At 40.0% G+C, this 26,160-nt stretch overlaps 2 protein-coding genes across 2 annotated transcripts in view; one reads left to right on the top strand and one right to left on the bottom strand.

The window, feature by feature from the left end:
* Positions 1 to 24,247, bottom strand: part of SHC3 (SHC adaptor protein 3) — a 103,993-nt gene extending 79,746 nt beyond the window's left edge. Inside the window, exon 1 of the mRNA XM_027790083.2 lies at positions 23,870 to 24,247. The gene's annotated coding sequence lies outside the window, so the exon portion shown is untranslated. The remainder of the gene's footprint in view (positions 1 to 23,869) is intronic.
* LOC114012810 (peroxiredoxin-4-like) lies at positions 16,877 to 17,769 on the top strand. The gene is given in 4 exon segments (XM_055791092.1): positions 16,877 to 17,143; positions 17,248 to 17,316; positions 17,319 to 17,630; positions 17,632 to 17,769. Coding segments are annotated over 4 exon segments (786 nt in total).
* Positions 24,248 to 26,160: the final 1,913 nt, after the last annotated feature.

Genomic DNA, 26,160 nt, shown 5'->3' with positions numbered 1-26,160 from the left:
CATATACATATATACACATGCATACATGCTCTACCTCCCTTTCTCTACATATAAAGAAGCAGTTTATTTCTAAGGCTCTTTTTCTCTTAATGTATATTGATATACAGACTTCTACTATGCATACAGTCTTGCCACAATCTGAACACATTTGATCAAGACCAAGTAGCAAAATCAGCAGACACCTTATGTAATGCAATTCTTTTTCTCATCACTATGCATTATGAGAAACTCTGCCCCTATTTTGGCTTGTTAACTAATGATGCTTTCCCCATTACTTGACCATTCTCTCCTGAAAACGCATTTTCATTGCTGAATGCCAATGGCAGTATTTAGAGCATATCACACTCTTCAAAGACTACTTCTTGAAAGTAGCAAGAATATTAGGCCAATTTTAATTTCATTAAAAACAGTGTTACATTTAAAAATATGAAGTATTTAGGTGTGACAATTTTTTTCTGTTAATTGGGAGTCATATCACTTCAAAATCAACATTTGATTCCATGAGACATTCGAGTGTACTTGATTTGGAGATTGGTTCTGGTGTTTGCAGGGTTAACCTGCTGAGTCGTGACTACTTGTAACTGTCAAATTCTCTCCAAGGATAAATAATTAAAGCTTCAGGAAGAATAAGCACACAGGAAGTGGTGGAGATTGGATGTACGTAGGTGTTGAGGGCATTCGTTTTTATCCAATCGCTGAATAAAAAGCACATTATTCATGCAATCTTGTTCATTCACTGCTACGTGACCTGCACCACAATCAAAGACTGCAGCATCCAGTGCTGAACTGAACTGCATTTGAGGCGGCGAGGAGAGGACTCTTAACGGCATCAGCACACAAGAGCAAAATGCTATGTTTTAGGTGTATATGCAGACTTCAGTTCATGCTATAGCTCTTATGACTAATGCTGGAATGACACAAAAATACTGTCTCTTGTAGATTTTTTTTCTTTGGTTGCAATAAAAATAGCAAATATGATCCTTAAAGTGAAATGACTTTTTCACTTTCTCTTCAGCTTAGATCTCCCACGTGTTGTAAATGAGATCACTTCCAGATGAAAAAAACAAACTTGTAACAAATGACAAAAAAAGTACTCATTAATTGGCAAAGAAAAACAAATGCAATGCATTGTAGCATCTGTGGTATAAAACTTTGGAAACAAATTATTTCAATAAAGAGAACAATGAAAGCTGTAAAATCTACAGCAAAGCAATCTTAGCTGTGAAGCTCAAAAAAACCTGTTGTGTGTTCCTGAGTATTTTCAAAGCACAAGAACAACTCCCTGCTCCAAAATAGATTCCTTCGCCTTCACATTCCTATTTCTGCCCCATGTTTACTCACTGCAAATTCTGGCTTTGGCTCAATACTTCATATGCCTATTAACTACTCTGTTAATAGTGTTTACTTGCTTGAATATTTGTATACCACATAAAAATGTGAAACTCAAACAAGACTCTAGTGAAAACATCAACCAATAAATACTAAAAAGTCACTTATCTATAATCCCATATTAAGGTCTATTGTTACCGGAAAGCAAGGCACCTGCTAAAAGTGTTCATACCATCTCCCACAACTACCTACTCACTCTGGAATTTTTAAATACCAGATCAGTTACATCATTCTAAGTAGCAGATGTTACAGCTTTGTATCTTATATCCAAGCATAGGCACAACTGATGAAGATTTTAACTCTCATTTATCATGAAAAATAATGATCCTGTAGGAAGGTTTGAAAGCTGAAGAATTCCCTAATGACAAATTTGGGTGTTTGAAATGTTATCAAAATAAAAACTCATTTTATTTTGACATGAAAGACAGAAGTCATCCAAAAACACTGTCCACAGGTTTAAAGCACATGGGAATGAGGGAAATTAATTACTTTCTTATCACAAACCAAAACAGAAACTGAGAAAGAACCAAGAGAGTTTTAAAAATTAAAAACCTTGCTATTTAAATATCCTTCCTTGGAAGGGTAACGAAATGCTATATCTGCAGAAAAAAATGGACGCACATGAGAAAAAGAATGATGGTCCTTCACAGATTAAGAAGAGTAGGGAAAGAGAAAAATCATATACAGGCTGTCAAGAAAAAGACGAAAGCAGAAGGGAGAAGAAGAAAAAAACCAAAAAGACAAGAAACATATCTGAAGAGTAATATAGCAAGAGACTCTGCAGAAATTTGGAAATACATTAATGGTTGTAATAGGACAATTTTAATTTAGAAATAATTGGTAGACTTAAAAACACTTAAGTGCCCAAAGAAAAGAGGGTTTTTTTGCCATAGACAGGGCAATTATGTTTAATATAGAGTTAAAAATATTCTCAAAGACTGTTAGCCAAAACAAACAAAAAACCAAAACCACAACAGTACATTCCTAGTTAACATTTGTTGCTTAAAATGAACAGTTCCCTGCCTGCAAACTGCAATAAAGCATTAAGCAATTTACTGGAAAAAATCACAAAACACAACAAAGTAAATATCCTACTGCTGTATTTGGAGAGTGTGAAAAGGCTCTCATAGATGATAATGAGCTTTCAAAAGCACCACTATCAGATACAGAATTAGGAACCAGCACGAAAGTTTGGGTAACAGGTCACTCCTCCACCTGCATTAAAGCTAAGGACAGCACTGCAGAGAATTTGAAATAGCAAATTGAAAATGGTGAAGTTTGTCCTTTGTGCTCTTCATCGGTCACCCTCTTCACTGTATCCTTAATACAAAGATACATTGCTGTAATAGGACAACATGAGATACAATTAATCAAAAGAACATGTAATTGTCCTGCGTCCCAATGATGTAATACTAATAGTTACCAGTGTTGTAAAATATTTGCCTTACATTTTGAAGGAATTATATAATTAAACACTATTAAAGTTGGGAACCAAGATTACCAAGCCCCTAGGTATGGTCATATTTGTGTGATGTTATCAACACTGTGGTATTACTCAGCAGAAATCACTTTTCCTAAAGTGAGTAAAGAACATAATATTCACTTCCCTCTACTGTTTCAAAATTGCAAAATGATTAACTGGAATGGAAGAGAAACACAAGACTAATTCTCCATTTATCATGGCCAGGTCATAAAATGCTAGTCAAAGCTGTGATACGTTCATTTCAGGGCTTAGCCTAAAAGAGGTCACTGACTTAGGAAAAGGGCACAGCTGACACTGCTGGAAGCCAGACTTTTGACCACATATTTTATGGAAAATGGGATATTCTCTCAATGTTAGTGTCACAGATGAAAGAAAAAAGGAAGATAAAGATTTTCAATTTTAAAAAGCTGGCCAAGATTACGTCGCTTTTATAATTCATAATTGCCATTTGCGAAAAATTAACTCCTAGATACTAAGTGGCTGATCAACACAAAGAAGTCTTTCAGACATCACAAATAAAGGTGATGAATGAGATCTATGAATGTTTGCTTGGAAAGTTCAGATATGTCAATGAGAATTCAGTGTGTTCAAAATGGCCACAGAAAGCCATCTTAAGTACAGTTAGTGCATCTAAGTAGAAATACAACGTGACCATAAACAGCACAACTGTTTTTATCCCACCCATATATAGCACGTTTCTGACAAGTTAATACCGGGATTACAGGTGGCAGTTTCTAGATTCAAACCTAGTTTTGTCATTGAGTGGCATGTCCCTTAGGTCCATTTTCAACCCACCTAATTTTAGGCACTTAGTGGAGGTGCTTAAGTTAGAAAACTAGTCATCCTAAAATCTCTCTACAGGCTACGGAGAGGGATGGTCAGTGGTCGAGGGCTGATTAGATTTTACTGCAGCTGAATTATATTTAGTGAGTGCCTGCTCAGTAATTCAGACTGAAGCTATCTGCATATTAGCAGTTCCAAATGTTTGAATAGCACTTGTGAAAAACAAATTCCATGTAATCATTAAATGAGCTGTATGCTTCTCTCCCCTAATTCAATCTTCTCATTAGCTGTTTCTGTGAAAAGCAACTTGGTGGCCTTTTAATAATCATTCCGTCTGTATTTGGTACCTTTTTAAAGACATAATACTTCCTCCTTTCTCCTCCTGTTTCCTCAGGTGGCAAATAAGTAATAATCTATTCTCTAGGAGACTAGCATAGTTTAGAGTTGGGTTTTTCTGATAACTACAGGTGGGTGAGCAGCTTGTCCACCTAATGGCTTAGCAAAATTTAAAAATACTCATCATTCCCAAATACTTTGAAAGGTGTTCAAGGAATTCCTGTTCTCACAGTCGAAACCTCTGCTCTGTCCCACATGCTATTTAGCAGAAGCCTGGGAAAGTATCATTTATCAGTTTCACTCCAAAAAGCAAAATCTCTGAAAAAGAACTTGTTGACAGTTACAAACAATTTTATAGGATGATACAGCAAGACTTCAAAATGGTAACAGGAAAAATAAGGGCAATTATTGCCTTTTCCACTTCAACCACCTACAATTTAAAAATATGAATACAGGAAGCTATCTAGTCAGTGTATATAATGTAGTGATACATTTTCTGAGCCAAATATAGTTGACTACATAAAGGCAAAAACATGGAGTGCAACTGCAAAAATAGAACAGAGCAAATGTGGAAAAACCCCACCAAACTCAAAAAATGACTTTTAAACATCTTTAGATGTAATTTTAAGTTACAATACATACTTAGTAAAACAATTTGTTTCAAAAATAAAAAGCTTATCTCCTGGGACAAAACCCATATTCCTACAGCTTCAGGTCTACATGCCATCATAGCTGCCCAGAAAATCTGCCTCCAGAGCCTTCCTCATTGCTGGTTTCTGCATTCTAGGAACTTCATACACAAAAGATACCAGGTATTTACTTTGTATATTAAAGTATTTGTTATCCGTGCTTATACTAGCTTTTATTTGGGGGGGTGGGGGTGGGGGGGTGGGGAAGTCATTCAACTTCTCCTTCTTTATTACATTCTATTAGAATCTGAAAGCAACTCTGCAGTAAAATATTGAAGGAGATCTTTTTACCAGTCAGGGCCCCACAACAACTGTTGGAATTTATTGCAGATGTATACAGATACTACATTATAAATATTTCAGAAGAGGTACTATATTTTGTTACTTGCATTGTAAGAAGGTAACAAAACTTTTAGAGGCGAAGTAATATATAAATGAATAAATTAATGAATAAAAACATATTTCATGCAAGTACAAAATGGAATGATATTTCAGTTCTCCCATTAAATCTTTTACTGCTGACTATTAACTTAGATAGGATTTCCTTTGTAGAATATCTAAGACAAAGGTCAGATGCAAGCAAATACATGCTTCTCTCATGTAAAATATTCTTGAGGAGCCAGTTAAGTCCAGTGAAGCCCATTAATTAACAACAACGAGCAAATAGTGCAAAATTACAGAAATCTTTCTAGTTTGCTTCAGAAGGCTTGTTTTAAACTCTGCAAATCAGAATCTCTAGATTCCTTTAAAACCAAACTGGGACCCTGCTACCCTTATCTTCCTTCTAATTATCATCATCTTCACAACTCATATTTCAGTGACATATGTTATGGGCCATAGCAACATAAGACACTGCATGAAAACATGAAAAAAACCAACAGAAATTTTGCAGTCGAAGAAAATCCCACAGAGCAGGGGGCTTCACACAGAGCTAAACCATTCTGAAAGGATACTTATGATGTATGGAAAGTAGTGAGTAAATACACATTCAGGCCTATAGACAGAGAAATGAACATACTCTTATTCACCCTTACAATGTGTACATATTCCTTAGTGCACCACTGATAGGAATTCAAGGTGAACTAGAAGAACACAAGGAATTTACGCAAATAACCCACACCTATGCCAACTCAAATCATGAATCTTCTTTCAACACCACAGAACACCTGCTAATATATGATTCATGCAGCAAAGCCAGCAGTCAATACTTAGCACAGGGTGTAAGAGGAGCATGAAGGTGCCCAGAGTACCTGTATGAACACGAACTAAAGCTGCATTTTTCCTAATCTTAAGCAGAGGTGGAGAATTAATGCAAGGAACATATTCTGTCCCTGCCAATTATTTGCACTGGAAGAATACTAGACAGTTGCTTTCCCAAATAACAGGTCTTGAGCATGTGCTTGCACATACAATGTCACTGGAGCACTCTTGGTTAAATGACTGAAGGGAACTTGACCTCCTCCCCCCTCATATTTTGGAGCTGCAGAAAGGGGCATCCTTCTCAACACCCAATTAGAAATGGGGCAGACTGAGATGCAACAATTGAATGGTAAGGCACAATCAGTCACAGCTGTAGATCTCACTCAGAGTGCCATAAATATGACATACAAGCATCTCAAAAAAACTATGATCATGCTTACCAGATGCTAACAACATCCATTTTGTTTAGTTTTGCCTTCTGTGCAGTGAAAAATATTGTAATTTTGTAGGAATTACTGTCAAACTCACAGCTATAATTACATTCTGCTATTTTAAAGTGCCTGTGTATGCTTTTAATGCTTCCAAAGATATCACCCTGAATACTGAAATTCTCTGTTCACTCACAGAAGAGATACAGTATTAATAGCCAGTGCAACAGCACCTTAATTTAAGACAGATCACCAAGGAAAGAAAGGTTCAAGCTATTGTTTTTCCAAGTTAAAATGTGAGGTGCATTTATGCAGTTACATTTGTAGTGTCACAGAATACCCAGCTTCTTCCTTTTAATCTGCTTCATGCAGCAGGAGGAATTCTGATGGAGACAAAATACATGCTAAAGAACTGCTGATTTTAGACTGAGCTTCAGACTTTTCCCTCATGTCTTTATTTTGGTCACCATAAAAGTGAAGCAAACAAAAGGACGAAAATAATTTGATCTTACTGGATCTCTTCTTGTTCTCTGAAGGGCCAGTAAGTTAAGCACTTGGTTACTCGATTTTACAATCCATACTGCAATCTATATACTCTTTTCTAAAAAAATAATTCATCTTGAACAACAGTTGGAGCAAAACACATCTTTATCCCATGACAGGGATAAATGGAGCATACAGAGCATTTCATACTAACAAAGAAGTGTGTCTTCAACAAGCATGTTGTAGTTATAAAAGCTCAATCATATGATTGACTGTATTAAAAAAGCAACATATTTTAACATATTTAAAGCCTCACTACCTAGCTCATCTCCTGGAAAAATCACAAAACCCACAGTTAGTAAGGCACTGTGAAACCAGGCAAGTGATGTATTTTGGCAGTCATGAGCACATAAGTATGTGCTTTGGAAATTTTGGGTAACTATGGGTTTGTTTAAGCATCTCTATCAGTCTTCAATGGATAGGTGAGGAGCCTTGCTACCACTTACTATCCTTCATGAAGATCTTTTCCCTCTCACACTCCACCTCATCTCCAGAAAGGAGCTGACTGCACTGAATTGACAAACCAACTCTATGAAAACCTTACATCACCACATTCCCAATTCCCACATCCAGTCCGATGGCTCTATTCTGATGTCACCTTTTGAGAAAGTACAGTATTAAATATCCTGAAGGTTCGTTTTTTCTAGTCTTTCAGATATTAGGGTCAGGGCTTAAAAAAGGGGATACAGCTTCAAGATAATCAGTTGCTACTAACTTAGAGTAATTGATTTTGGTTATGTATGGATCAGACAAATGAGACCATGTTTAACTAACAGATGATACACTACAGGACTGTTTGCTTTAACTTATCATCAGTCATATGGAGCATTTTTATAACAAGTTTATTTTAGCATTATTCAATTCCAAAATTCTTTACTGAAACCTTTTTTTCCCCTTGTGGCTCCATCTGCTGATTGGAAAAATGTTACAAGGTACCATGGTAACGCTTGCTGTGCTTTAAGAAAGTTTTCAGACTCCTCAGGCATAACTAAGACATACAAAAATGCACAATAATGTCAGAAAAACACTCCAGAGATACTATTTTAGGAGACTTCATAGATTGGTTATTTTTATCTATTTTACATAAAAAAAAATAATACACAGACAGTGGAAAAAATGTCTGTCCCTAATGAAAGGCAATCTGGTATTTCACAGATGTCACCTATTTTGCTGTTTAAAATACACTTTTAAGTGCTCTCAAAGTGTGAACTGGCAATTCTGAAGTCTAAACTTCACTACTCGGCATCCAACTACTGATGTCAGTGATTAATGTAATTAAAAGACCAGTGACACGCATAAGGATTAACTATGAAAAGGAACAACAGGTTAATCTGCCTAGGCTTCCTCTCCAGTCACTAGAAGATTCTTTTACATGAAAATTCAGAGCACATACTAATTTTGTCTTTATGAAAGTCCATCTCTGTCACCAAAGAGACCAAGATGGCCAGCTATGTTTAGACTGCTCTTGTGCCCTCAAAAATCAAACTAGACCTATCTTCACTGAGGGCCCCTTTGCAGCAGCAGAGATTAGTAGCTGATATCAAGCAGGAGAAAACAGAACAGGATCAAGCCAGAGCATTTACCCCATATGCAAGCTTTCATCTCACAAGAAAAAACTCATGTCTAGATCCATACTGTACTTGCATATTTCTGCCAGCTGGAGCCCATGGAGGAAGAACTCCATCTCCTGCTTTCAGGCTAGATAACAAGTCTGAATTTATGCTTTACTATTTAGTATTCTTTCTGTTGCAAACTCACCCCATATACAATAGTAATATATAACAGTAAGAACAGACCAGTGTCATCTGACAGGATGTGGACTTGTTTCAGATTTGTATTGTCATTATGCATGCACGCAAAACGGCAGATCTGAAAATATAGTCTTTGAAGTCCACTTCTTCTAACATGAAATGAAATGTTTTCTATCTGTCAAGACCCAAACTCCGAGTATAACACCATCTACCCAAAGCACAGCAATTTTTGTAAGCGGTTTTTGTAATGCTGAACCAAAAAACTGTAACTCAATCTCAATCAACAGTTAATATACCTGGTTTCCTGAAACACACCCTCATTATTCCCAGTTTTGTTTCTGGCACCTTCCCAAAACAGATTTGTAAATCTAAAACCCAAGCACATTCTCAAAGTTTTATGCATTTTATGGCTGTTACTATTCCAGATTTACATCCTTACCATACTGCAGTTGCAAACCAACAGCAGTGACAATATTTTTCCCAGTTCTATCTAAAGACAGCTGCAGGATTTGATACTAAAGTTATACTCTGTTGGAAACCTACCTATACCAAAGACCTAGCAATGGCCTTAATATACAGATTTGTAAGGCAAGTTATCTAAGCCGAGGAGGCTGAAAGGGAAAGTTCTGATCAGGTTTGCATGAGTATGGCAACTGTGTCTTGCAGACTGCAGTTCAGGAAAGACATGGCTGCAAGCCATTTCCACCACCCACCATAGTTTCCACAGGAAATAAAGTTGTGGCACATTTTGGCCAGTCCTTGGTCTGTGCAGTACAGGGATGAAGAGCCCAGGATGCGTTCTGGCAGGCACAATCCACGGGCATAGATGTATGTACAGTGCCACAGTACAGATTCAGTTAAAAATGTGAATCAAGTTTACACATGCCCACTTCTCCCCTTGCCAAATGCTTGCACCGCCGTGCTACCAAACACCCTGCTGCAGAACTCACATAAAGAGATAAATTAACAATATTTTTCTGTCTTGACAAAGATTCAAGCTAGTGTTTTTCATAGCCTTTATCTTTCATCTAAGATAAAAATCAGCATTGGAATTTCACCCCAAAAAATTAAGAAACAATTCCTAAAGTCTCAGCTACCAGCAGGATTTTGAGATATGGTGCTTCCTACAACCTCTGCCCTGAGGCTGCGGATGGGGAGAGTCACACAGACTCTGGCTCTGTGCTGTACGGAAGGTAGGATGAGTAGGACCTCTGAGTCAGGAGCGACAGTGCTGCACTGCAAAGGCAGGTGATTCCAGCATCACGGACAGGAGAGAGAGTTGGAAAAAGGGTTTGGGGAAGAGGGGAAACTGAAACCTTGCCAGTTTCCTCTGTAAGCTGGCATATAGTATTGGCAGAGTTTAAATTTACAGTAAAAGACAAAAAAAAGGAGGTAGTACAGACACGACAGTTTTAAGGTACAGCTGAAAAATCTTAGTGTCGGGGAAATGCAGGGACCAAAACCTTCCTAAGCAAAGGGGTGCTGAGAGCCCAGTGTGACAGCACAGCCAGCAAGTCTGGGGATCCCTGGCCAGGCAGAGGCATGCCTGTGACACAGCAGGGACTGGATCCAGCCCCAGATACAAGCAGCTCCTGCAGGCTGAGGTTGGCCCTCCACAGTCTCCCCATGCTGCTGCCTGGGAGCCTCTTCCCACCTTTGTCACCAGTGGGAAGGGGCTGCCCTAGGCTGCACTGGCTCGGTGCTGGCTCTGGTCCCCCCAGCCAACTCCACCCAGAGGGGAAGCAAGCTCCCAGCCCACTTTGAGCTGAAAGTATCAGAAGATACAACAATATAAAAGAAGGATTTCCAAATCTGCTGCAGTTCACATTTTGAACCTCTGATGCAAAGGCTATGCACCAAAATTCAAGTAAAAAAAAAAAATAATCCAAAACGGTAGCCTCAAGACGTAAAGGTTTGAGCCTGCGTGCCTCTCTTGCAGTGATGACAGGTTACCATGGGAGGAAGAGCAGCATGCGGGAGCTACACTACCAGATTAAGCCAGCAGAAGCTTTTAAGTTTGGTGTGTTCAAGCAAAAGAAAAACCTCAAAACATGTATCTAATTTTGAACAGTGGAATCAGATTTAAAAAGTCCCTGACAACTATTATGAAACAACATTTGTTGGCATTCTCCTGTTTGCTTACATCCTAGTCCAAAATCTGCTGAGATGACATAAGACTTTTAATTGATTTCAGTGGATACTCAATGAAGTCCCTAAGAATGGTTAACTGGTGGGAAGGGAACATCCCATTTTTAGCACGTCTGCAAGCTCACAAAACAGGACCTGGCTCAGTACCCATGACAACACTGCTGACGTGCTGCTAAAAAACAAGAAAAGGCATTAAGTTTTAATACCTGTAAAGCCAGCTGAATCAGTTTGCCTGTGTTTTTCTTCTATGAATTTGCTAAACTTGTTTTTCTTAAAGGTCAGTCTGTATATACATGTATGTAATGATGTAAGATTCAAGCATGGCCAAGCAAGACTTCAGTCAAGGATATTCTTTAGATAACTGAAAAAAGGCACGTTTTCCTATGTTCTTCTAACTGGAATAGTTCAAGGCAGAGGCAATCCCTTTCATTAAAGGACAGAGCTGGAAAAAAGGACAAGGTTTTAAACTGCGCATATTTCCAGCTGCCGTGGTTTAACCCCAGCCAGCAACCAAGCACCACACAGCTGCTTGCTCACTCCCCCCTGCCCAGAGGGGTGGAGAGGAGAATTGGAAAGGAATGTAAATCTTCAGGGTTGAGATAAGAACAACTTAATAATTTAAACAGAATAAAGAGATAAGAACAACAATAATAACAATAATAATAATAATAACAATTAGGATGGAAAGGTGGGGGGGAAGAGTAAAATCCAAAGGAAGGGAAAAGGAAAAAAACAAGTGATGCTCAGTACAACTGCTCAGCACCCACTGACCAATGCTCAGCCAGTCCCCGAGCAACGATCCCTCCCAGCCAACCCTCTAAGTTTATACACCAAGCATGATGTCCCACAGTATGGAATACCTCTTTGGGTGGTTCAGGTCAGCTGACCTGGCCGTGTCCCTTCCCAGTCTCTTATGCCCCTCCAGCCCTCTGGCTAGCAGGGCCCAAGAAACTGAAAAGTCCTTGACTTAGTATAAACACTACCCAGCAAAAACTGAAAACATCACTATGGTTATCAACCATACTGATTGTTCTCACATCATAGCCAAAACACAGCACTGTACTAGCTACTAAGAAGAAAGTTAACTCCATCCCAGCCAAAAGTAGGACACCACCATACACCACTTTTAGAAGTGAACTCATCTGAAGGTTATTTTTGTATAAAATTTGCAGCATGGCCCCATGAACAAGAGTGGGGAAAATGCAATGCAGAAGTGAGTTTGATGCACATTTTTAGTGTAAGCAGTAGGAAGAATGGACTCTGACAAAATTTATTCCCAGGTAGAATCTTCTTCCCATCTGTGTTATAACTGTTAGATTATTTCCTATATAGATACTGCATGGTAACGTATAATGGGAGAGTTTCACTGGTGGATATTTTTCTTTAGATGAATGACTAGAAAGCTGATTGTTAGGAGGATGTGGGTTAAGCACTAAGAAACTAAAAAAATGTATGCTTAATTTTGAATGATGGAGGAGAGTTACCTGCCAAGACAAATTCAAAGTTCGTTGTATCCCCTACAGCAGATGACAGCTCTAGTATCTAAAATAAAGAAAGAATGGAGTCACTGGGAACACTGAAAGTCAAAACATGTAAGCAGGGATAAAAAAAAGACAGAATTAGCTTGCAAAATGCACGATTCAGAATCATGGGAAAGAATTCAAACACTATTCAGTGCAAAAGAAATATTTGGAAATAAGCAGAAATGAAAATGACCACTGGAGAACAACAAATCAGGTGAGTTTCCATGAAGGAAGATAACAGACTTAGTGATGTTCTGGGACAATACATACTCACAGGAACAGAGAAAATGATAAAAACCCACACAGGATAGGAAAAATCACTACAGGAGCAGCGTATTTTCTTCAGCATGTTTATCCCACAGAAGAGTGGTCAATAGTGCTGTGTACTCAAGCAAGATGGCAATACTGAATATAAACTGTTTGGCTGCATTTATTGTATCCAGGATAGGATGGTAATCTACATATCAAAAAGAGATTATAGAAAAAACAAGGACAAAGGAAAAAACCTGAGAAAAATACAAAAAGATTAGAATATATAAGTAGAATTTATTGTTCCAAAAGTTCTTGAAAACTAAATTCTGTTTAACTGCCATAAAAGAAAGCCTTGATGCAAAATGCCAGGAGAAACTGACACCAATTAAATATGTTGCATTTGATCCCAGCTCTATCAAGTAGTTCAAAAAGACAACCCTGGGCCTGACTCATTGCTGAGGCTTCGGTGTCACCCGCAGAACACAAGAGGGAAGGGAAAATCTGTCAGATGTGTGGGTGGCTCCTCGAAATGAGGAAACCCTGCTGGCTGACAGGACAACTTTTTAGATTTTTATGGTAAGGGAATGTGAACTCGTCCTGTATGTTATTCTATGACATTTAGATCCTCCTACCTTCCAAACCTTTGTAAATGTTCCCATACCATGACACAGGTATTAATCACAAAAGTGTTATTCTTTGAGATGAAAATGTAAGTGCTTTCTGCCCATTCTGTGCAAAAATTCTGCATCCAGTCTTCTTCAAATGGTTAGTGCACCAATTAATACCACCTTAGCCAAGAACTGCAAGTACTGCTTTCAAAGACCAGCTTGCCATTTAACAATAAATCAATGAGCCCTCCCATGGCTATTTTAAACTTCATATTGTTACAACAATCATAGGCAAAACTATTTGTATATATGTGGTTTACTCAGATCCCATTCAATTTCATTTGAATTCAGTCATCTTCTACTACTTTAAATAAACAAGATTCTGTAGGAACCTATTAAAGGGGTTTAAAATAGTTGTAAACACATGTATTTGCAGCTCACATACATTTGCTTTCCTTCCTGTGTATGTACAAAATTTACAAGTGATTCATCTTCAACATCTGAGTAACTTCACAGAAATACAATCAGGAATATTTACCTAAGGGGAAGAGAGAAATGTAGAGGAATGAAGGCAGTGGGTTGATTAACACTGGTAACATGCAGCTGTGGCCTTGCCTCAGAGGCAGTGGGTTGATTGACATGGATGATGTGCAGCTGTAGCTCACTCCTGCAAAGTGGCTAAATAGCCCTGAGGAGTGTGGGAGAGGTGGTCTGATGGAGGAGGAGCAGTGTGGTCTGGCCTCTGGAGGAAGGAGAAACAGTACGGACAGTAGAACCTGACTGGTGTTGCAGCTTGCTAACTTGTTTGTGCTGCAACAGAAGAAAAAAGGAAGGAGAGGCAGTATGGGCAATAGAACATGACTGATGGTAAAAGCCTTGTTGCAGGTTGTTTGTGCTGTGACAATTGGTGCCCTGTGTGAGGCTGACTGAGTTGGACTCAGACTACAACAACCGGTGCCCAACATAGCTGAGGCAAGTGGGAGAGCCTGTGACCCATAACAGACACTGTAAGAGGTGAGCTGTTGACAACTAATCAATATGGGTATACTGTAATATTTGTTGTCCATCTTAACTGAAATGGCAAGTTTTGGTGCCTGATGTAGTTGGGGACTAATTGATATGGGTACAAAAGAAGAAAATTCTATGTTAACAAAATGCTTAGATATATTTGAAAAAAGAAGCATAAAATATAACAAGAAGGTAATAATAACTTTGCTAGGATGGTGCAAAGTAAATGATGTGCTAGTTATGCTGAAAAATGTCTCCAGTGTTCAGACATGGCAAAATGCAGGAAAATTACTTTTTGAGCACTTGTGGAATGGGATATCAATGCCACAACCACCATGGGGGGTGGGGTGTTAACATGCCCGTGCTTCATAGGGATGGTGGTTCTCCCACTGAGTGGGAACCTTTCAACTGGGGGCTGTTAAGACTTAAGATCAACCTGTATACAGCATGGAATAGGCTCACCCTATGCTCAATCATTGTTACGTAGTCTTTTCACAGCAGAGCTTACTGCTCATGATTGCTGTATGGTTGCGCAAATTATATTGACCCCTATGCGAATGTTAATGTTTGAGTCAAATTGGAGGTGCCTGGTGAATGAACAATCATTGCTGAATTTAGAATACCCCCAGGATGACCCATGTTTTCGGGCAGGGATTCCACAATTTATGGGGGAGGCGCTGGTTAATTCTCTGCAGTTACAAGCTTGTTTACATCCTTTAGTCCTGCGGCAGGGAAAAAGTTTAGCTCTCCAAGCTTTATTGCAGGTCCCAGATCATGGCGCTCCACAACAATCATGGACCACAGTAAAATAAGGTCCAAATGAGGGGTATGTGTCATTCCTGGATAGGTTGAGAGACACCTTAGACAAGCAAATACAGAATGGGGCAGCTAAGGAACCATTGTTACTCCAATTAGCTAAGGACAATGCAAATGAGGATTGTAGAAAGGTGACTGCAGGCATGGCGAATCATAATCCCGCTTTAATAGAATTAATGGATGTATGTGGGAAGGTTAGAACCACTGCTTTCCAAATGGAGCACCTGGCAAAGACCTTTTCTGGTGCAGTCAGGGTCGTCTGCTGCTGTTACATATGTGGGCAAGAAGGTCACCTAAAGAAGGACTGTCCAAAGATATCAAGGCTGGGAAGGGCTGATGGCTTTTTGCATTTTGGGCAAAAAAACAGGGCATTTTGCAAAATACTGTAGACCTAAATTTAACACTCAAGGACAGTTACTTGTAGGTGGCAACAGAAAGCAGGGAAATGGGGGGAGGAATGCAGGGAGGAACCACATGATGATACAGATGAATCCTCCACAACAACTCCAGGCTTATGCAGCCAACTGTCAGCCCAGACTTCATGGAGTGCTGGATTGGATGTCACCACAGCAACCGCCATCACAATAGGGGATGATAAATACATAAGGTCCCACTGAATGCCATGGGACCCATCAGCAATAAATTGAGTGTGCTGTTGCTTGGACATTCTAGTGTAACTTTACAAGGTTGGTTTGCTTTACCAGGAGTCATTGATACAGATTATACGGGTCAGATTCAAGCAATGGTGTGGACCCCCTCCTCCACATCAATTCCTGAAGGCAGCCTGACTGCACAATTAATTCCTTTCTGGATGCAAGTTAATGATGCCCATGACAAAGTCCAGGGCAAATAAAGGTTTAGTTCAACAGGAACACCACAAATTTTCTGGACCTGGAGCATACAAAATACTTGACCAACTCTAACCTGTAAAATCACCTTTGCCAAAGGGACCCCTTCTGCAATACAGGTGACTGGAATGACTGACACGGGAGCAGATGTAACTATTATATCTGTGCACATCTGGCCTTGCTCTTGGCCTGTCTGGTTGGCAGGTTCCGTATTGGTGGGAGTGGGTGGTGTGACACAGTGTCCAAAGTTGGTATTTGGTGCAAGTTCGAAACACTGAGGGCCAGACAGCAACAATCTGTCCCTGCATGCTTGATGTCCCTCTGAATCTGTGGGGACAGGATGTTTTGGGACAATGGGGAGTCATCATTGGTACCCAGAAATATTTTTAATAGGGGCCACTGTGATGGAGGGCGTACAAAGACCTACTCTGCCTTTGACTTGGATGACGGATACCCCTGTTTGGGTGGAACAGTGGCCCCTTCCTGAGGAAAAATGTGTAGCCCTCCAGCAATTAGTAGAAGAACAACTAGCATAAGGTCACCTGGAACATTCCCATAGTCTTTGGAATACACCTGTGTTTGCAATAAAAAAAGAAATCAGGCAAATGGCGCCTGTTTACAAGATTTAAGGAAAGTAAATGATGTAATGGAGGGAATGGGAGCCCTGCAATCGGGCATGCCTTCCCCAACGATGATCACACAAAACCAGGACATTCTGGTAATTGATTTAAAAGATTGTTTTTTCACTATTCCTTTACATGAAGCTGATAAGTGTAAATCTGCTTTTTCCATACCTAGAAGAAACAATATGACTCCTTGTAAGTGATACCAATGGACAGTGTTGCTGCAGGGTATGAAAAACAGTCGTCCTACATGCCAATGGGATGTAGCAAAGGCATTGTCACCTGTACAGGAACAGTTTCCACAACTGTATTGCTATCATTATATGAATTATATTCCTGTATCAGCTGCAAATAAGGCTGAACTTCAACAAGTGTATCCTGTCTTGCAGCAGTTGTTGGCCACCTTTGGGCTATGTATAGCACCAGAAAAGATTCAACAATAAGCCCCATGGAAATACTGGGAGTTAAAGACCTAGATGAAACGCTTGAGCCACAGTCTATCCAGCTCCCAGTAAATGTCAGAACCCTAAATGACTTGCAAAAATTACTAGGGACCATAAACTGGGTAAGGCCATACTTGGGCCTTAAAACAGACCGATTGAAACCACTCTTCGATCTGTTGAAGGGTGACACTGATTTAATGTCTCCCCAGTCACTAACCAAAGAAGCCACCTTAGCCCTAGAGAAGCTGGCTGATGGCCTGCAACAGAAAAGGGTACACCATGTAGACTTAGAAACTCCAATAAGTTTATATGTTGCCATTGCTAACTATCATCCCATGGGATTGCTGGGCCAATGGAATGAGTGCTGGCAGACGAGGCAAAGGAACTGCGCACAGCGCGGCAGAGGGAAGACAAGCAATGCCATTACTACATTGGGGGGTGGGGGTGGGGCAGGTCTACCCTGGCGATGTGGCTCGCGTCCCTATCTCCAACCACTTGCTTCACTTCAGCCAGGCCAAAATCTCCAAGCCAGCACCTTACTGGGAAGGAACAGCAGACATTAACGGAGAGTTTAAAGAGCTGAAGTTAATAGACTATGAAGGAAAACATCTTGTCATCCTCTTCTATCCTCTTGACTTGATTAATACGTCTCAAAAACAAGAAGGACTCGGACTTATAAGGATTCCACTTCTTTTGGATTTGATACACCACATTTCAAAGGATTACAGAGTATATCTGGAAGATCAAGGGCATACACTTTAGAGGCCTTTTCTTTGTTGGCAATAAGAGAATCCTTCAGCAGATAACAATGGATGACCTTCCTGTTGGGAGATCAGTGGATAAAACGCTTAGTTTAGTACAAGCATACAAGACAAATGTGGAGAAGGTGCAGTCTTAAATACTTTCATGTTAAAGGTTGTTTTATTTAGACTGAAAGCTGTATTTGTAGCTTTTTGGAAGAAAGGTACTCAATAGCATTAGGGACTAGCCTCATGCAATGAATAAAGTGGTTTTATTGCCCTGCTACAAGATTCTGTGGTCCCGGTACATCCATAAGTTGTTTCTAGAATGCTAATTCACATTTTGCTTCGCATCCATGAGAATGCAGGGCATAAAGTGTCCCTTAGTCAGAACTAAGGTATTACATACACCATCTGTCACAAGCATAAATCTGTACAAAATATGAGGCCATGAAGAATCAGCACAAATATTTCAGTACTTTTTGGCATACTAAAATAATTGAGATGCAGGCCATCCTTCCGTGTCGTTCATTGAGGATCTATGACAAGTGACATGAGCATGCTTCATGTCAAGAGTGCTACTGTGAAAGTTAGACTGCCATTACTTGTGTGCTTTTTACAAGACATCAGCTGGTGTTTGGCAAACAGTTTACCATTTCAGGTAGCTCTGGAAGGATTTAAGGGACAAATATCCTATCATCTTCCCAGTCATAAATTGTTACTATTATTCAGACTTACAAATACTTCAAAAGCCGCTGGAGGCAGATAGCCCAGTGCAAGGCCCTGCAGTCTTTATGGATGGTTCTGGGAAATCAGGAAAGACAGTGGTCACTTGATATGATGGGAAACAATGGCAGGAATTGATACACTTGACACAGGGATCACCACAATTGAACTTAGTGCTGTCATTGTTGCCTTTAAAATGTTTTCTCGATGTGCTGTAAACGTTGTTACAGAGTCTGCTTATGTTACAGATGTTGCATGACACATTGACCATGTGCTGCTTAAGGAGGTACATTCAGAACAACTGTTTTTTTATTAAAAACTTTATGGGTAATAGTGAGCCAATGTAGATATTACATTCTGCACTTCCGCAGTCACATTGGATTGCCAGGATTCGTCTGTGAAGGAAATGCCCAGGCTGATGCTCTTGCAGCTCCTGCTTGAACTCTTGCAGTGTTGGATGTGATATGACAGACCCTCATGTCTCATCAGTTTTTTCATAGGGGGCTCAGGAATTGGTCCATCAATTTAAAATATCTTCTGTGGATGCAAAATCCATCATTGCTGCTTGTCCAGAGTGTCAGCGATTGGGTCCTGGACTGACATTTCTGTGAGGGGTTAATCCTTGGTTCTGTGGCAAACTGACCTAGGACATGTGCCTTCTTTTGGTCATTTACAGTATGTTCGTGTCTCCATCAAAAGTTGTGTGGGCATCGGCCCACACTGGGGAGGAGAAGGCTCTGGGCGCCATTTCACATCTTCGACAGGCTTGGGCTGCTCTGGGGGTTCCAAAACGTCTCAAGACAGATGATGGACCAGCATATTCATCTGCACGCGTGGCCAAGTTCCTTGCCTCTTGGTGGGTGGAACATGTTACTGGCATCCTGCATTCCCTGACTGGCCAAGCCATTGTGAAAAGTGTTCACCATACTTTAAAGCTACTTCCTGAAAACCAAATAGGGGGAATGGGTTCTGAGACTCCGCATGCTCATCTATGGAAAGCTGTGTATACATTGAATTATTTGACTGTGCCGGCCGAGAAAAAGTGTACTGTGATTATCTCACATATCTTGTCTTTGCAGGTAGAAGATCCTCCTATCTGAGCAAAGGTCTTAATGTGAGACCTACAAACGCGAAAGTGGACAGGCCCATGGGATATAATTACCTGGCAACAAGGGTATGCTTGTGTCTCCACAGATGCAGGTCCACGGTGGCTTCCTGCTAGGTGTTAAGCCTGTTTTAGATCTAGAACTGACAAGAGGACATCAGATACCGGCTGTTCCACAGACCCCTTGAGAGGGGAGTCACAACATCTGGGTGACCCTGATGTGAGGCCTGAATCAGACACAGTTTTGTGCCTTCTTCACTCAACCTGAACAGCCTTTCCACATATCCTGCCAAGGGCCCTACAATGGATGATAGACATGGCCTTTTTGGTTAAAAACAAAAAGGGGGAATTGTAGAGGAATGAAGGCAGTGGGTTGATTAACACTGATAACATGCAGCTGTGGCCTTGCCTCAGAGGCAGTGGGTTGATTGACATGGATGATGTGCAGCTGTAGCTCACTCCTGCAAAGTGGTTAAATAGCCCTGAGGAGTGTGGGAGAGGTGGTCTGATGGAGGAGGAGCAGTGTGGTCTGGCCTCTGGAGGAAGGAGAAACAGTACGGACAGTAGAACCTGACTGGTGTTGCAGCTTGCTAACTTGTTTGTGCTGCAACAGAAGAAAAAAAGAAGTCTATGCTTTGGGCTCATATTTGAAATCCTAGCCTCTAATCCTATAGCATATAAACCCTACCTCTGGAAACCACAAACATCTGGGCTAATTAATAAAGCATTCACAGGCTCTTCCAACACAAAACCCAGCTGTGGCCGATTTAACATGAACAAGAGTCTTGTTCTCATAAAGGAACTTGTTAATCCATGGAACTCCTTGCAAAAAGATACTGTGGAGACAGAATGTTTGGCCCAAAAATGACTGGAAAAATACTGAAACAAAAATCCACTTGGGCTTGTTATTTGCAAAAAAAAATCCCTCATCAGCAACCCCCTAGAGTCAAGAAAAATATGGGGACATACTTCTCTGACTCTTAAACTACTCCATTATGGAAGGCATCCATTACAGAAATCTGCAGAGCTACATTTGGCTATAAGGACCTTTTCTCAGGTCTAGCACTGACATTTGTTTTAAGTTTAAACAAAATTTTTACTCAAATTATTTAACCACTGTGTCAAAAATATTCAGTAACTGAAGAACTCTGAGATTCCACTACAGATTTTTTTGCCATTCGTCCACTTTGAGGTACTGCCATGTTGCACAGCCTACAGAAAAAATCTGAGCAGGACTGTGACTCGTTTGACAGCATCTTTTTGTGCTTGATTCTCCAGTCACTACACGCTACTGTCCTGAACTTGTTGTATTAGCATTGGTTGCTATGGAAATCATGATCTGCTAAATTCAGCATTATTGATTTTAACATGGGAACACTTGAGTGTGGCTCCTTTTCAGATCCAAGTTGTAGTCTTTAGATGAGGTTCTGATCATTCCTTTCAGAAGAAAATCCATAGAAAGACAGAGAGAGTTAAACCTCAATGAAATGACACAGATCGACACTAGTTTCCAAGCTCTGCAAGGATCTGGATGGATTGCAGACGTTCTGTATCTCTACACCCACCTTGCAAGCTGGCCTCTTCTATGACTTGGGAGTAATTTATTCAGGAATGCCTTTAAAATGCAGTTCTTGAACAAGCACAGATACTGGAAGGCACGTGTATCATAACTGGCTCTATTTCTCAAGTCAATTTATCCTCTCTCAGATGGAAATCCTCAGTAATTCAGCTAGATTATTTTCAACTCTTACTTTAGCTTATTTACAGACAACTAAACCATCAAAACACAGTATTATTCTTTGGTGTCTCCAAGGCCTGGTTCACGTTTTTGTGAGAACCAAAAACCAAACCAAAAATATTCAACTTTCATTAATTAAGGGGAAGTTAATTAGCACATGAACAACTCTATGCTTATAAAAATGTTTTTCAAATTGAGTAAGGCAAGAAATCCAAATTTAAGTATCTAAAATGAGGTAAACTAATTTTGAATATCAAGTCTGCAAAGACAAATATTGTTAATATAACACATATGAGTGGCCTGAATAAGTCTGTAGGATCAGTGCTTTGAGGATTACTGGCGTTGTGAAACACTAAGCAAATACCATATAAAGCCAGAAAATAAAATTGCAGTCAAATAAAAAGTTAGTTTACTGAATATCAGAACTAAGTGAGACTGATTTTCTACTGACTCATAGCTTGTGAATGATTGGCTTTACTGTCTCAGAAGGCACGCGCACCAAAGGCTGAAAGGTATTTATCACTGAGGCATTTATATGAAGTCTGTTTTCACATGTAGGTTCTTTGCCTAGTTTAATGTCACCCCCCATTAGAGTGCTTCTACTTTATCTGGACACCTATTATCATGAAACCTCCAATAATTTATTTATCAACACTTCTATTAAGTTTGACCAAACCAACCAATGGGTTCAAAAGCTAATTGAGGATAAAAACCAATGGGGAGTACAACTGTTTAAGCCTTGCTTCCATAGGAAAAGATAAAAGCACAAGTAACAGTTCATCAATATATATTACAAATGTGATTCACACTCAAATTATTCCCAAATTATTAACTGTGTATATGATTCTGACTCATGAAGACAGTACAAAAGGATCCTTGAATGTGAACATGCTGTTCTACTCAGGAAAATACATTCAAGTATCCAACATCAGTGTTTTAGAAGGCCATGTTTAAAACCGAACCACAGTAAAAGTAACTTAAATTTTTCAAATACTTCATAGAACTGAACAGAAAAAGCTGTAGAGATTTATAATCAGGAATTGCTATGCACCACAGATGGGGAACTTGGCATCTTTTCCTTCTTTCAAAAAGCATGGAAAATATCCACCATAACTTACATCCTGAATTCTGTATATACAATAGAAAGGTGCACAGGGGCCCTTCATCATAACAGATTTTTATTAATTATAGCCCACATAACTCTGTGGATGGCCTTGGTCACAAGGAACAGGTTACATAGAGGATTTAAATCTACTCCTATCTAGTTAAATGAAATAATAATAAAAAAATTTCATAGCCCATCTTTAGTCCTGAAGAGGCTCTATGCTGGCTATAGTCATGCTGTTCTCACACAGAACACAGATTATTGCTGCTCAAAATTACTCGTGCCTGCATAACAGCTACAGAAGACAGAGAGAGCAGCTCAATAATATTCTCTTTACGATTCTGCTATTTCACCTTGTGTTTCAGCATCAAGAGCTAACTGGACAGGGCTTTGAGCAGAAGCATCCTTTCCAGCTGAGCAGCTCACACTTCTCAGAACAGACCTATAACCCTTGAAGTTATGTAGAACTCTTTTCAGTCTGTACTATGGCAAGCTTCTTTGATATATGCTTCAGTATGTGCCTTCAATATGTTGAGGCACAAGTGTACATTAAGAGCTAGTTAGCAGCTTTTATCTTTAACAAATACAAGTATTTATGGTTTCATTCCCTTCTGACCTGGTTCAGAAGCTTCAGAGTCAAGATCTGGATCCACCACCACCTAATAAACCTAATTCCAGAAACTAACGTTGAATATGAAAATGTATTACAATTAACATTAAAAAGTCATTCTAGAGCACTGGAAAAAAACATTACTTTTGTTCTACATGTCAATACTGGCAAAAGTTACAATGGGAAGGCATAACTGACAACCACAGAAACAGGCCTCAAAGAAATCACTGATCAGAGACAGGATCAGTTGGACCTAAAACATGCCTGCAAGGTGTATTGTTTTCTAAAATGTTCTGGATTATTATATTAGGTACTGGTAAGAAATGTTTCCTAAGGTCTAGCAGAAAGCTGCCTTGACAAAGTTTAAGCATTTTTGTTCTTTGCACACTGGATACAGAGCAGTTTATTCCCTTCTTTCCAGTGTGACAGTCACAGTCTTTGTGTATAACAATATTCTGAAGAAAATGCTGAAAGAGCCCTGTTTCACAGACTATCACACATCATGGCTGAGGTTGGAAGGGACCTCTGGAAATCATCTGGTCTGACATTCCTGCTCAAGCAGGGCCACCTAGGCCCTGTTGCCCAGTTCTATTTCTAAGTGGCTTTGGAAGATCTCCAAAGATGGAGACTTTAGCAGCTCCCTGGGCAACCTCTGCCAGTGTCCCATCACCCTAACAGTAAAAAAAGGATTTCAGTTTGTGCCCATTGCCTCTTGTCCTGTTACTGGACACCACTGGTAAAAGCCTGGGTTTTTCTTCTTTGCACCCTGCCTTCAGGTTTCTATACACATTGATAGGGTACCCCCTAAGCCTCCTCTAAGCTGAACAGTCACAGCTCTCTGTCTCACCTCACACGAGAGATACTCCAGTCCTTTCATCCTCTTTCTGGCCTTTCATTGGACTCTCCAGTAGCTCCATCTCTGCCTTGTCCTAGGAAACCTAGAACAGGGTACAGTACTCCAGCAGTGGCCTCACCTGTGCTGAATGGAGGGGTCACCTCCTGTTGCGACGGAGGGAAGACACAGTCACTCAATATGAGTGATCAGCAGACTTCCTTTATTGTCCCTTACAGTCACCTTTTATGCCTTGTTATAATTAGCTCATACATATTACAAAAGTTAAGCTCATTATTGGTTAGTTGCCTAAATACCAAGCCCGCCCCTTGTTTCTCTTCTGTAGTTTTCTGTTCCCACCTGCAACATTCTTTTCCCACCGCGATCTTCCTGTTATTGTGTAACAAGGACAGCCAAGGACAGTGTATTTTGCTTTACTTCAGATAAGCTGAGAGCGATGTGCATTTTTGTCCAGCCAGCTGGACTATGTCTATGTGACCCTTTTCAGCTAGCCAGTTATCCATAACCTCCCTCAAGCTGCTGGCAACATTCATCCTAACACACCCCAAGATAGTATTAGCCTTCTTTGCTGCAAAGGCACATTGTTAGCTCATGCTCAACTTGGTGTCCAGAAGGACTCCCAGGTCCTTTTCTGCAAAACTGATCTCCAGCTGGGTGGCTCCCAGCATGTACTGGTGCCTGGCGTTGTGCCTCCCCAGGTGCAGGACTTCTCATTTCCCCTGTTCAACTTCAAGAGGTTCCTCTCAGCCCTCTTCTGCAGCCCATCAACCTGGTGGCACAACTCTCTGGTGTATCAGCCACTCCTTCCAGGTTCATGTGATCTGCACCTCACTGCCTGCACATTCAGCCCATACATCAATAGTTTATCTATGAAAATATTAGGGGAGATAGTGTTAAAAGCCGTAGTGAAGTCTAGGTAGACAGTAACCACTGCCTTCCCTCTGGCTCTGTCAGGCCATCTCATCACAGAAGTTTAGCAAGTTGGTCAAGTATGACTTTGCCTTGGTGAATCCATCCTGGCTTCTCCTGATGCTTTTCTAGTCATTCATGTGCCTGGAAATTATTATCAAGCTTAATCATTCAACAAGCTTAACCATTTAGCAAGCTTATTACTTTATTTCAGTAATTTTACAAATTATATCCCTAACATTAAAGTTTTTATTTTAGGAAAGAGATACCAAATTTATAGTGGAACTTAACAAATTCCTGGTACTGTGGCATCACTTACCATTCATCAACGTTTTTAAGTCTTGTCAGGGAAAAAAAATGATGAAAGAAGCTAAAATGTCACTTTGGTACTAAATAAGATCTCCTAACCCTGGATTAATAAAGCCAGTATGTTAGTTTTGTTAGCTCTTCCAGTTCCCTGAAATATAGAGCTGTTCAGTCCTCAGGAACAAGGATTTTCAGAATAATTTGAGGGATCTAGAACAAAACCAGATGCGTATCTGCCTAAGAATCCTTTTAATCCTCTTCAAAATTATGATTTGGTATGAGTATTTGCAATAGAAGGAACAGTTGCTTTAAAGCAACTCTAGGCTTTCATTTCTGGGTGAACTTAAAGGAGGCTTATACGTAGGCTTCCATAAAGGTCAATTTTCTCTCATGTTCTATGTGTATCAGGTAAGCTGAAGGGTTACAAAGAAAGCACACAGATGAAACATCTTCTGTCCAGCTGAACCCCTTCGGTGGTCTGATGTTCTTTTCCATTATTACACAACACCATTCATAACAGAAATTACTGTGTACTCTCTGCCTGCCTTAAGTATTAAAAAAATTAAGTTGTGCTGGCTGGAACCAAGCTGAAAAATACCAACCTGTATTCTGTTTTGAATAATCCAACCAGCACCTTAGAAAACTTGCAGGTGGCTCATACAGTCATACTGGAATTTATGTTCCTGCTGAGGATCTTTAATGAAAGGAATTTCACACAATTAACTACATCAGCACAAAAAATAATGACTTCATTTTGCCCATAAATGACCTGGGTCAACATGCCCTAAGACACAGAGAAAAAGCATGCCTTTTAATGGCTATAAGGCATGAGACTGTTTTAAACTTTAGCATTTATCAGGCTGCAGTACCAGTAAAAATGATGCTGCTAAAACCAGTGATCCCTACCACATGTGTGTCAGCCCTTGTGCCGCTCAAGAGTTCAATTTTTTGTTTTCCCCATCAGAAGTTCTTGGACAGATGCACTACACGATTGTGGATAACTGGCTAGCTGAAAAAGATCACATAGACATAGTCCAGCTGGCTGGACAAAAATGCACATCGCTCTCAGCTTATCTGAAGTAAAGCAAAATACACTGTCCTTGGCTGTCCTTGTTACACAATAACAGGAAGATCGCGGTGGGAAAAGAATGTTGCAGGTGGGAACAGAAAACTACAGAAGAGAAACAAGGGGCGGGC

Source organism: Falco peregrinus, chromosome Z, assembly GCF_023634155.1.
Source record: "Falco peregrinus isolate bFalPer1 chromosome Z, bFalPer1.pri, whole genome shotgun sequence".
Taxonomy (NCBI): Eukaryota; Metazoa; Chordata; class Aves; order Falconiformes; family Falconidae; genus Falco; species Falco peregrinus.
This window is presented reverse-complemented; position numbering and strand designations above follow the sequence as displayed.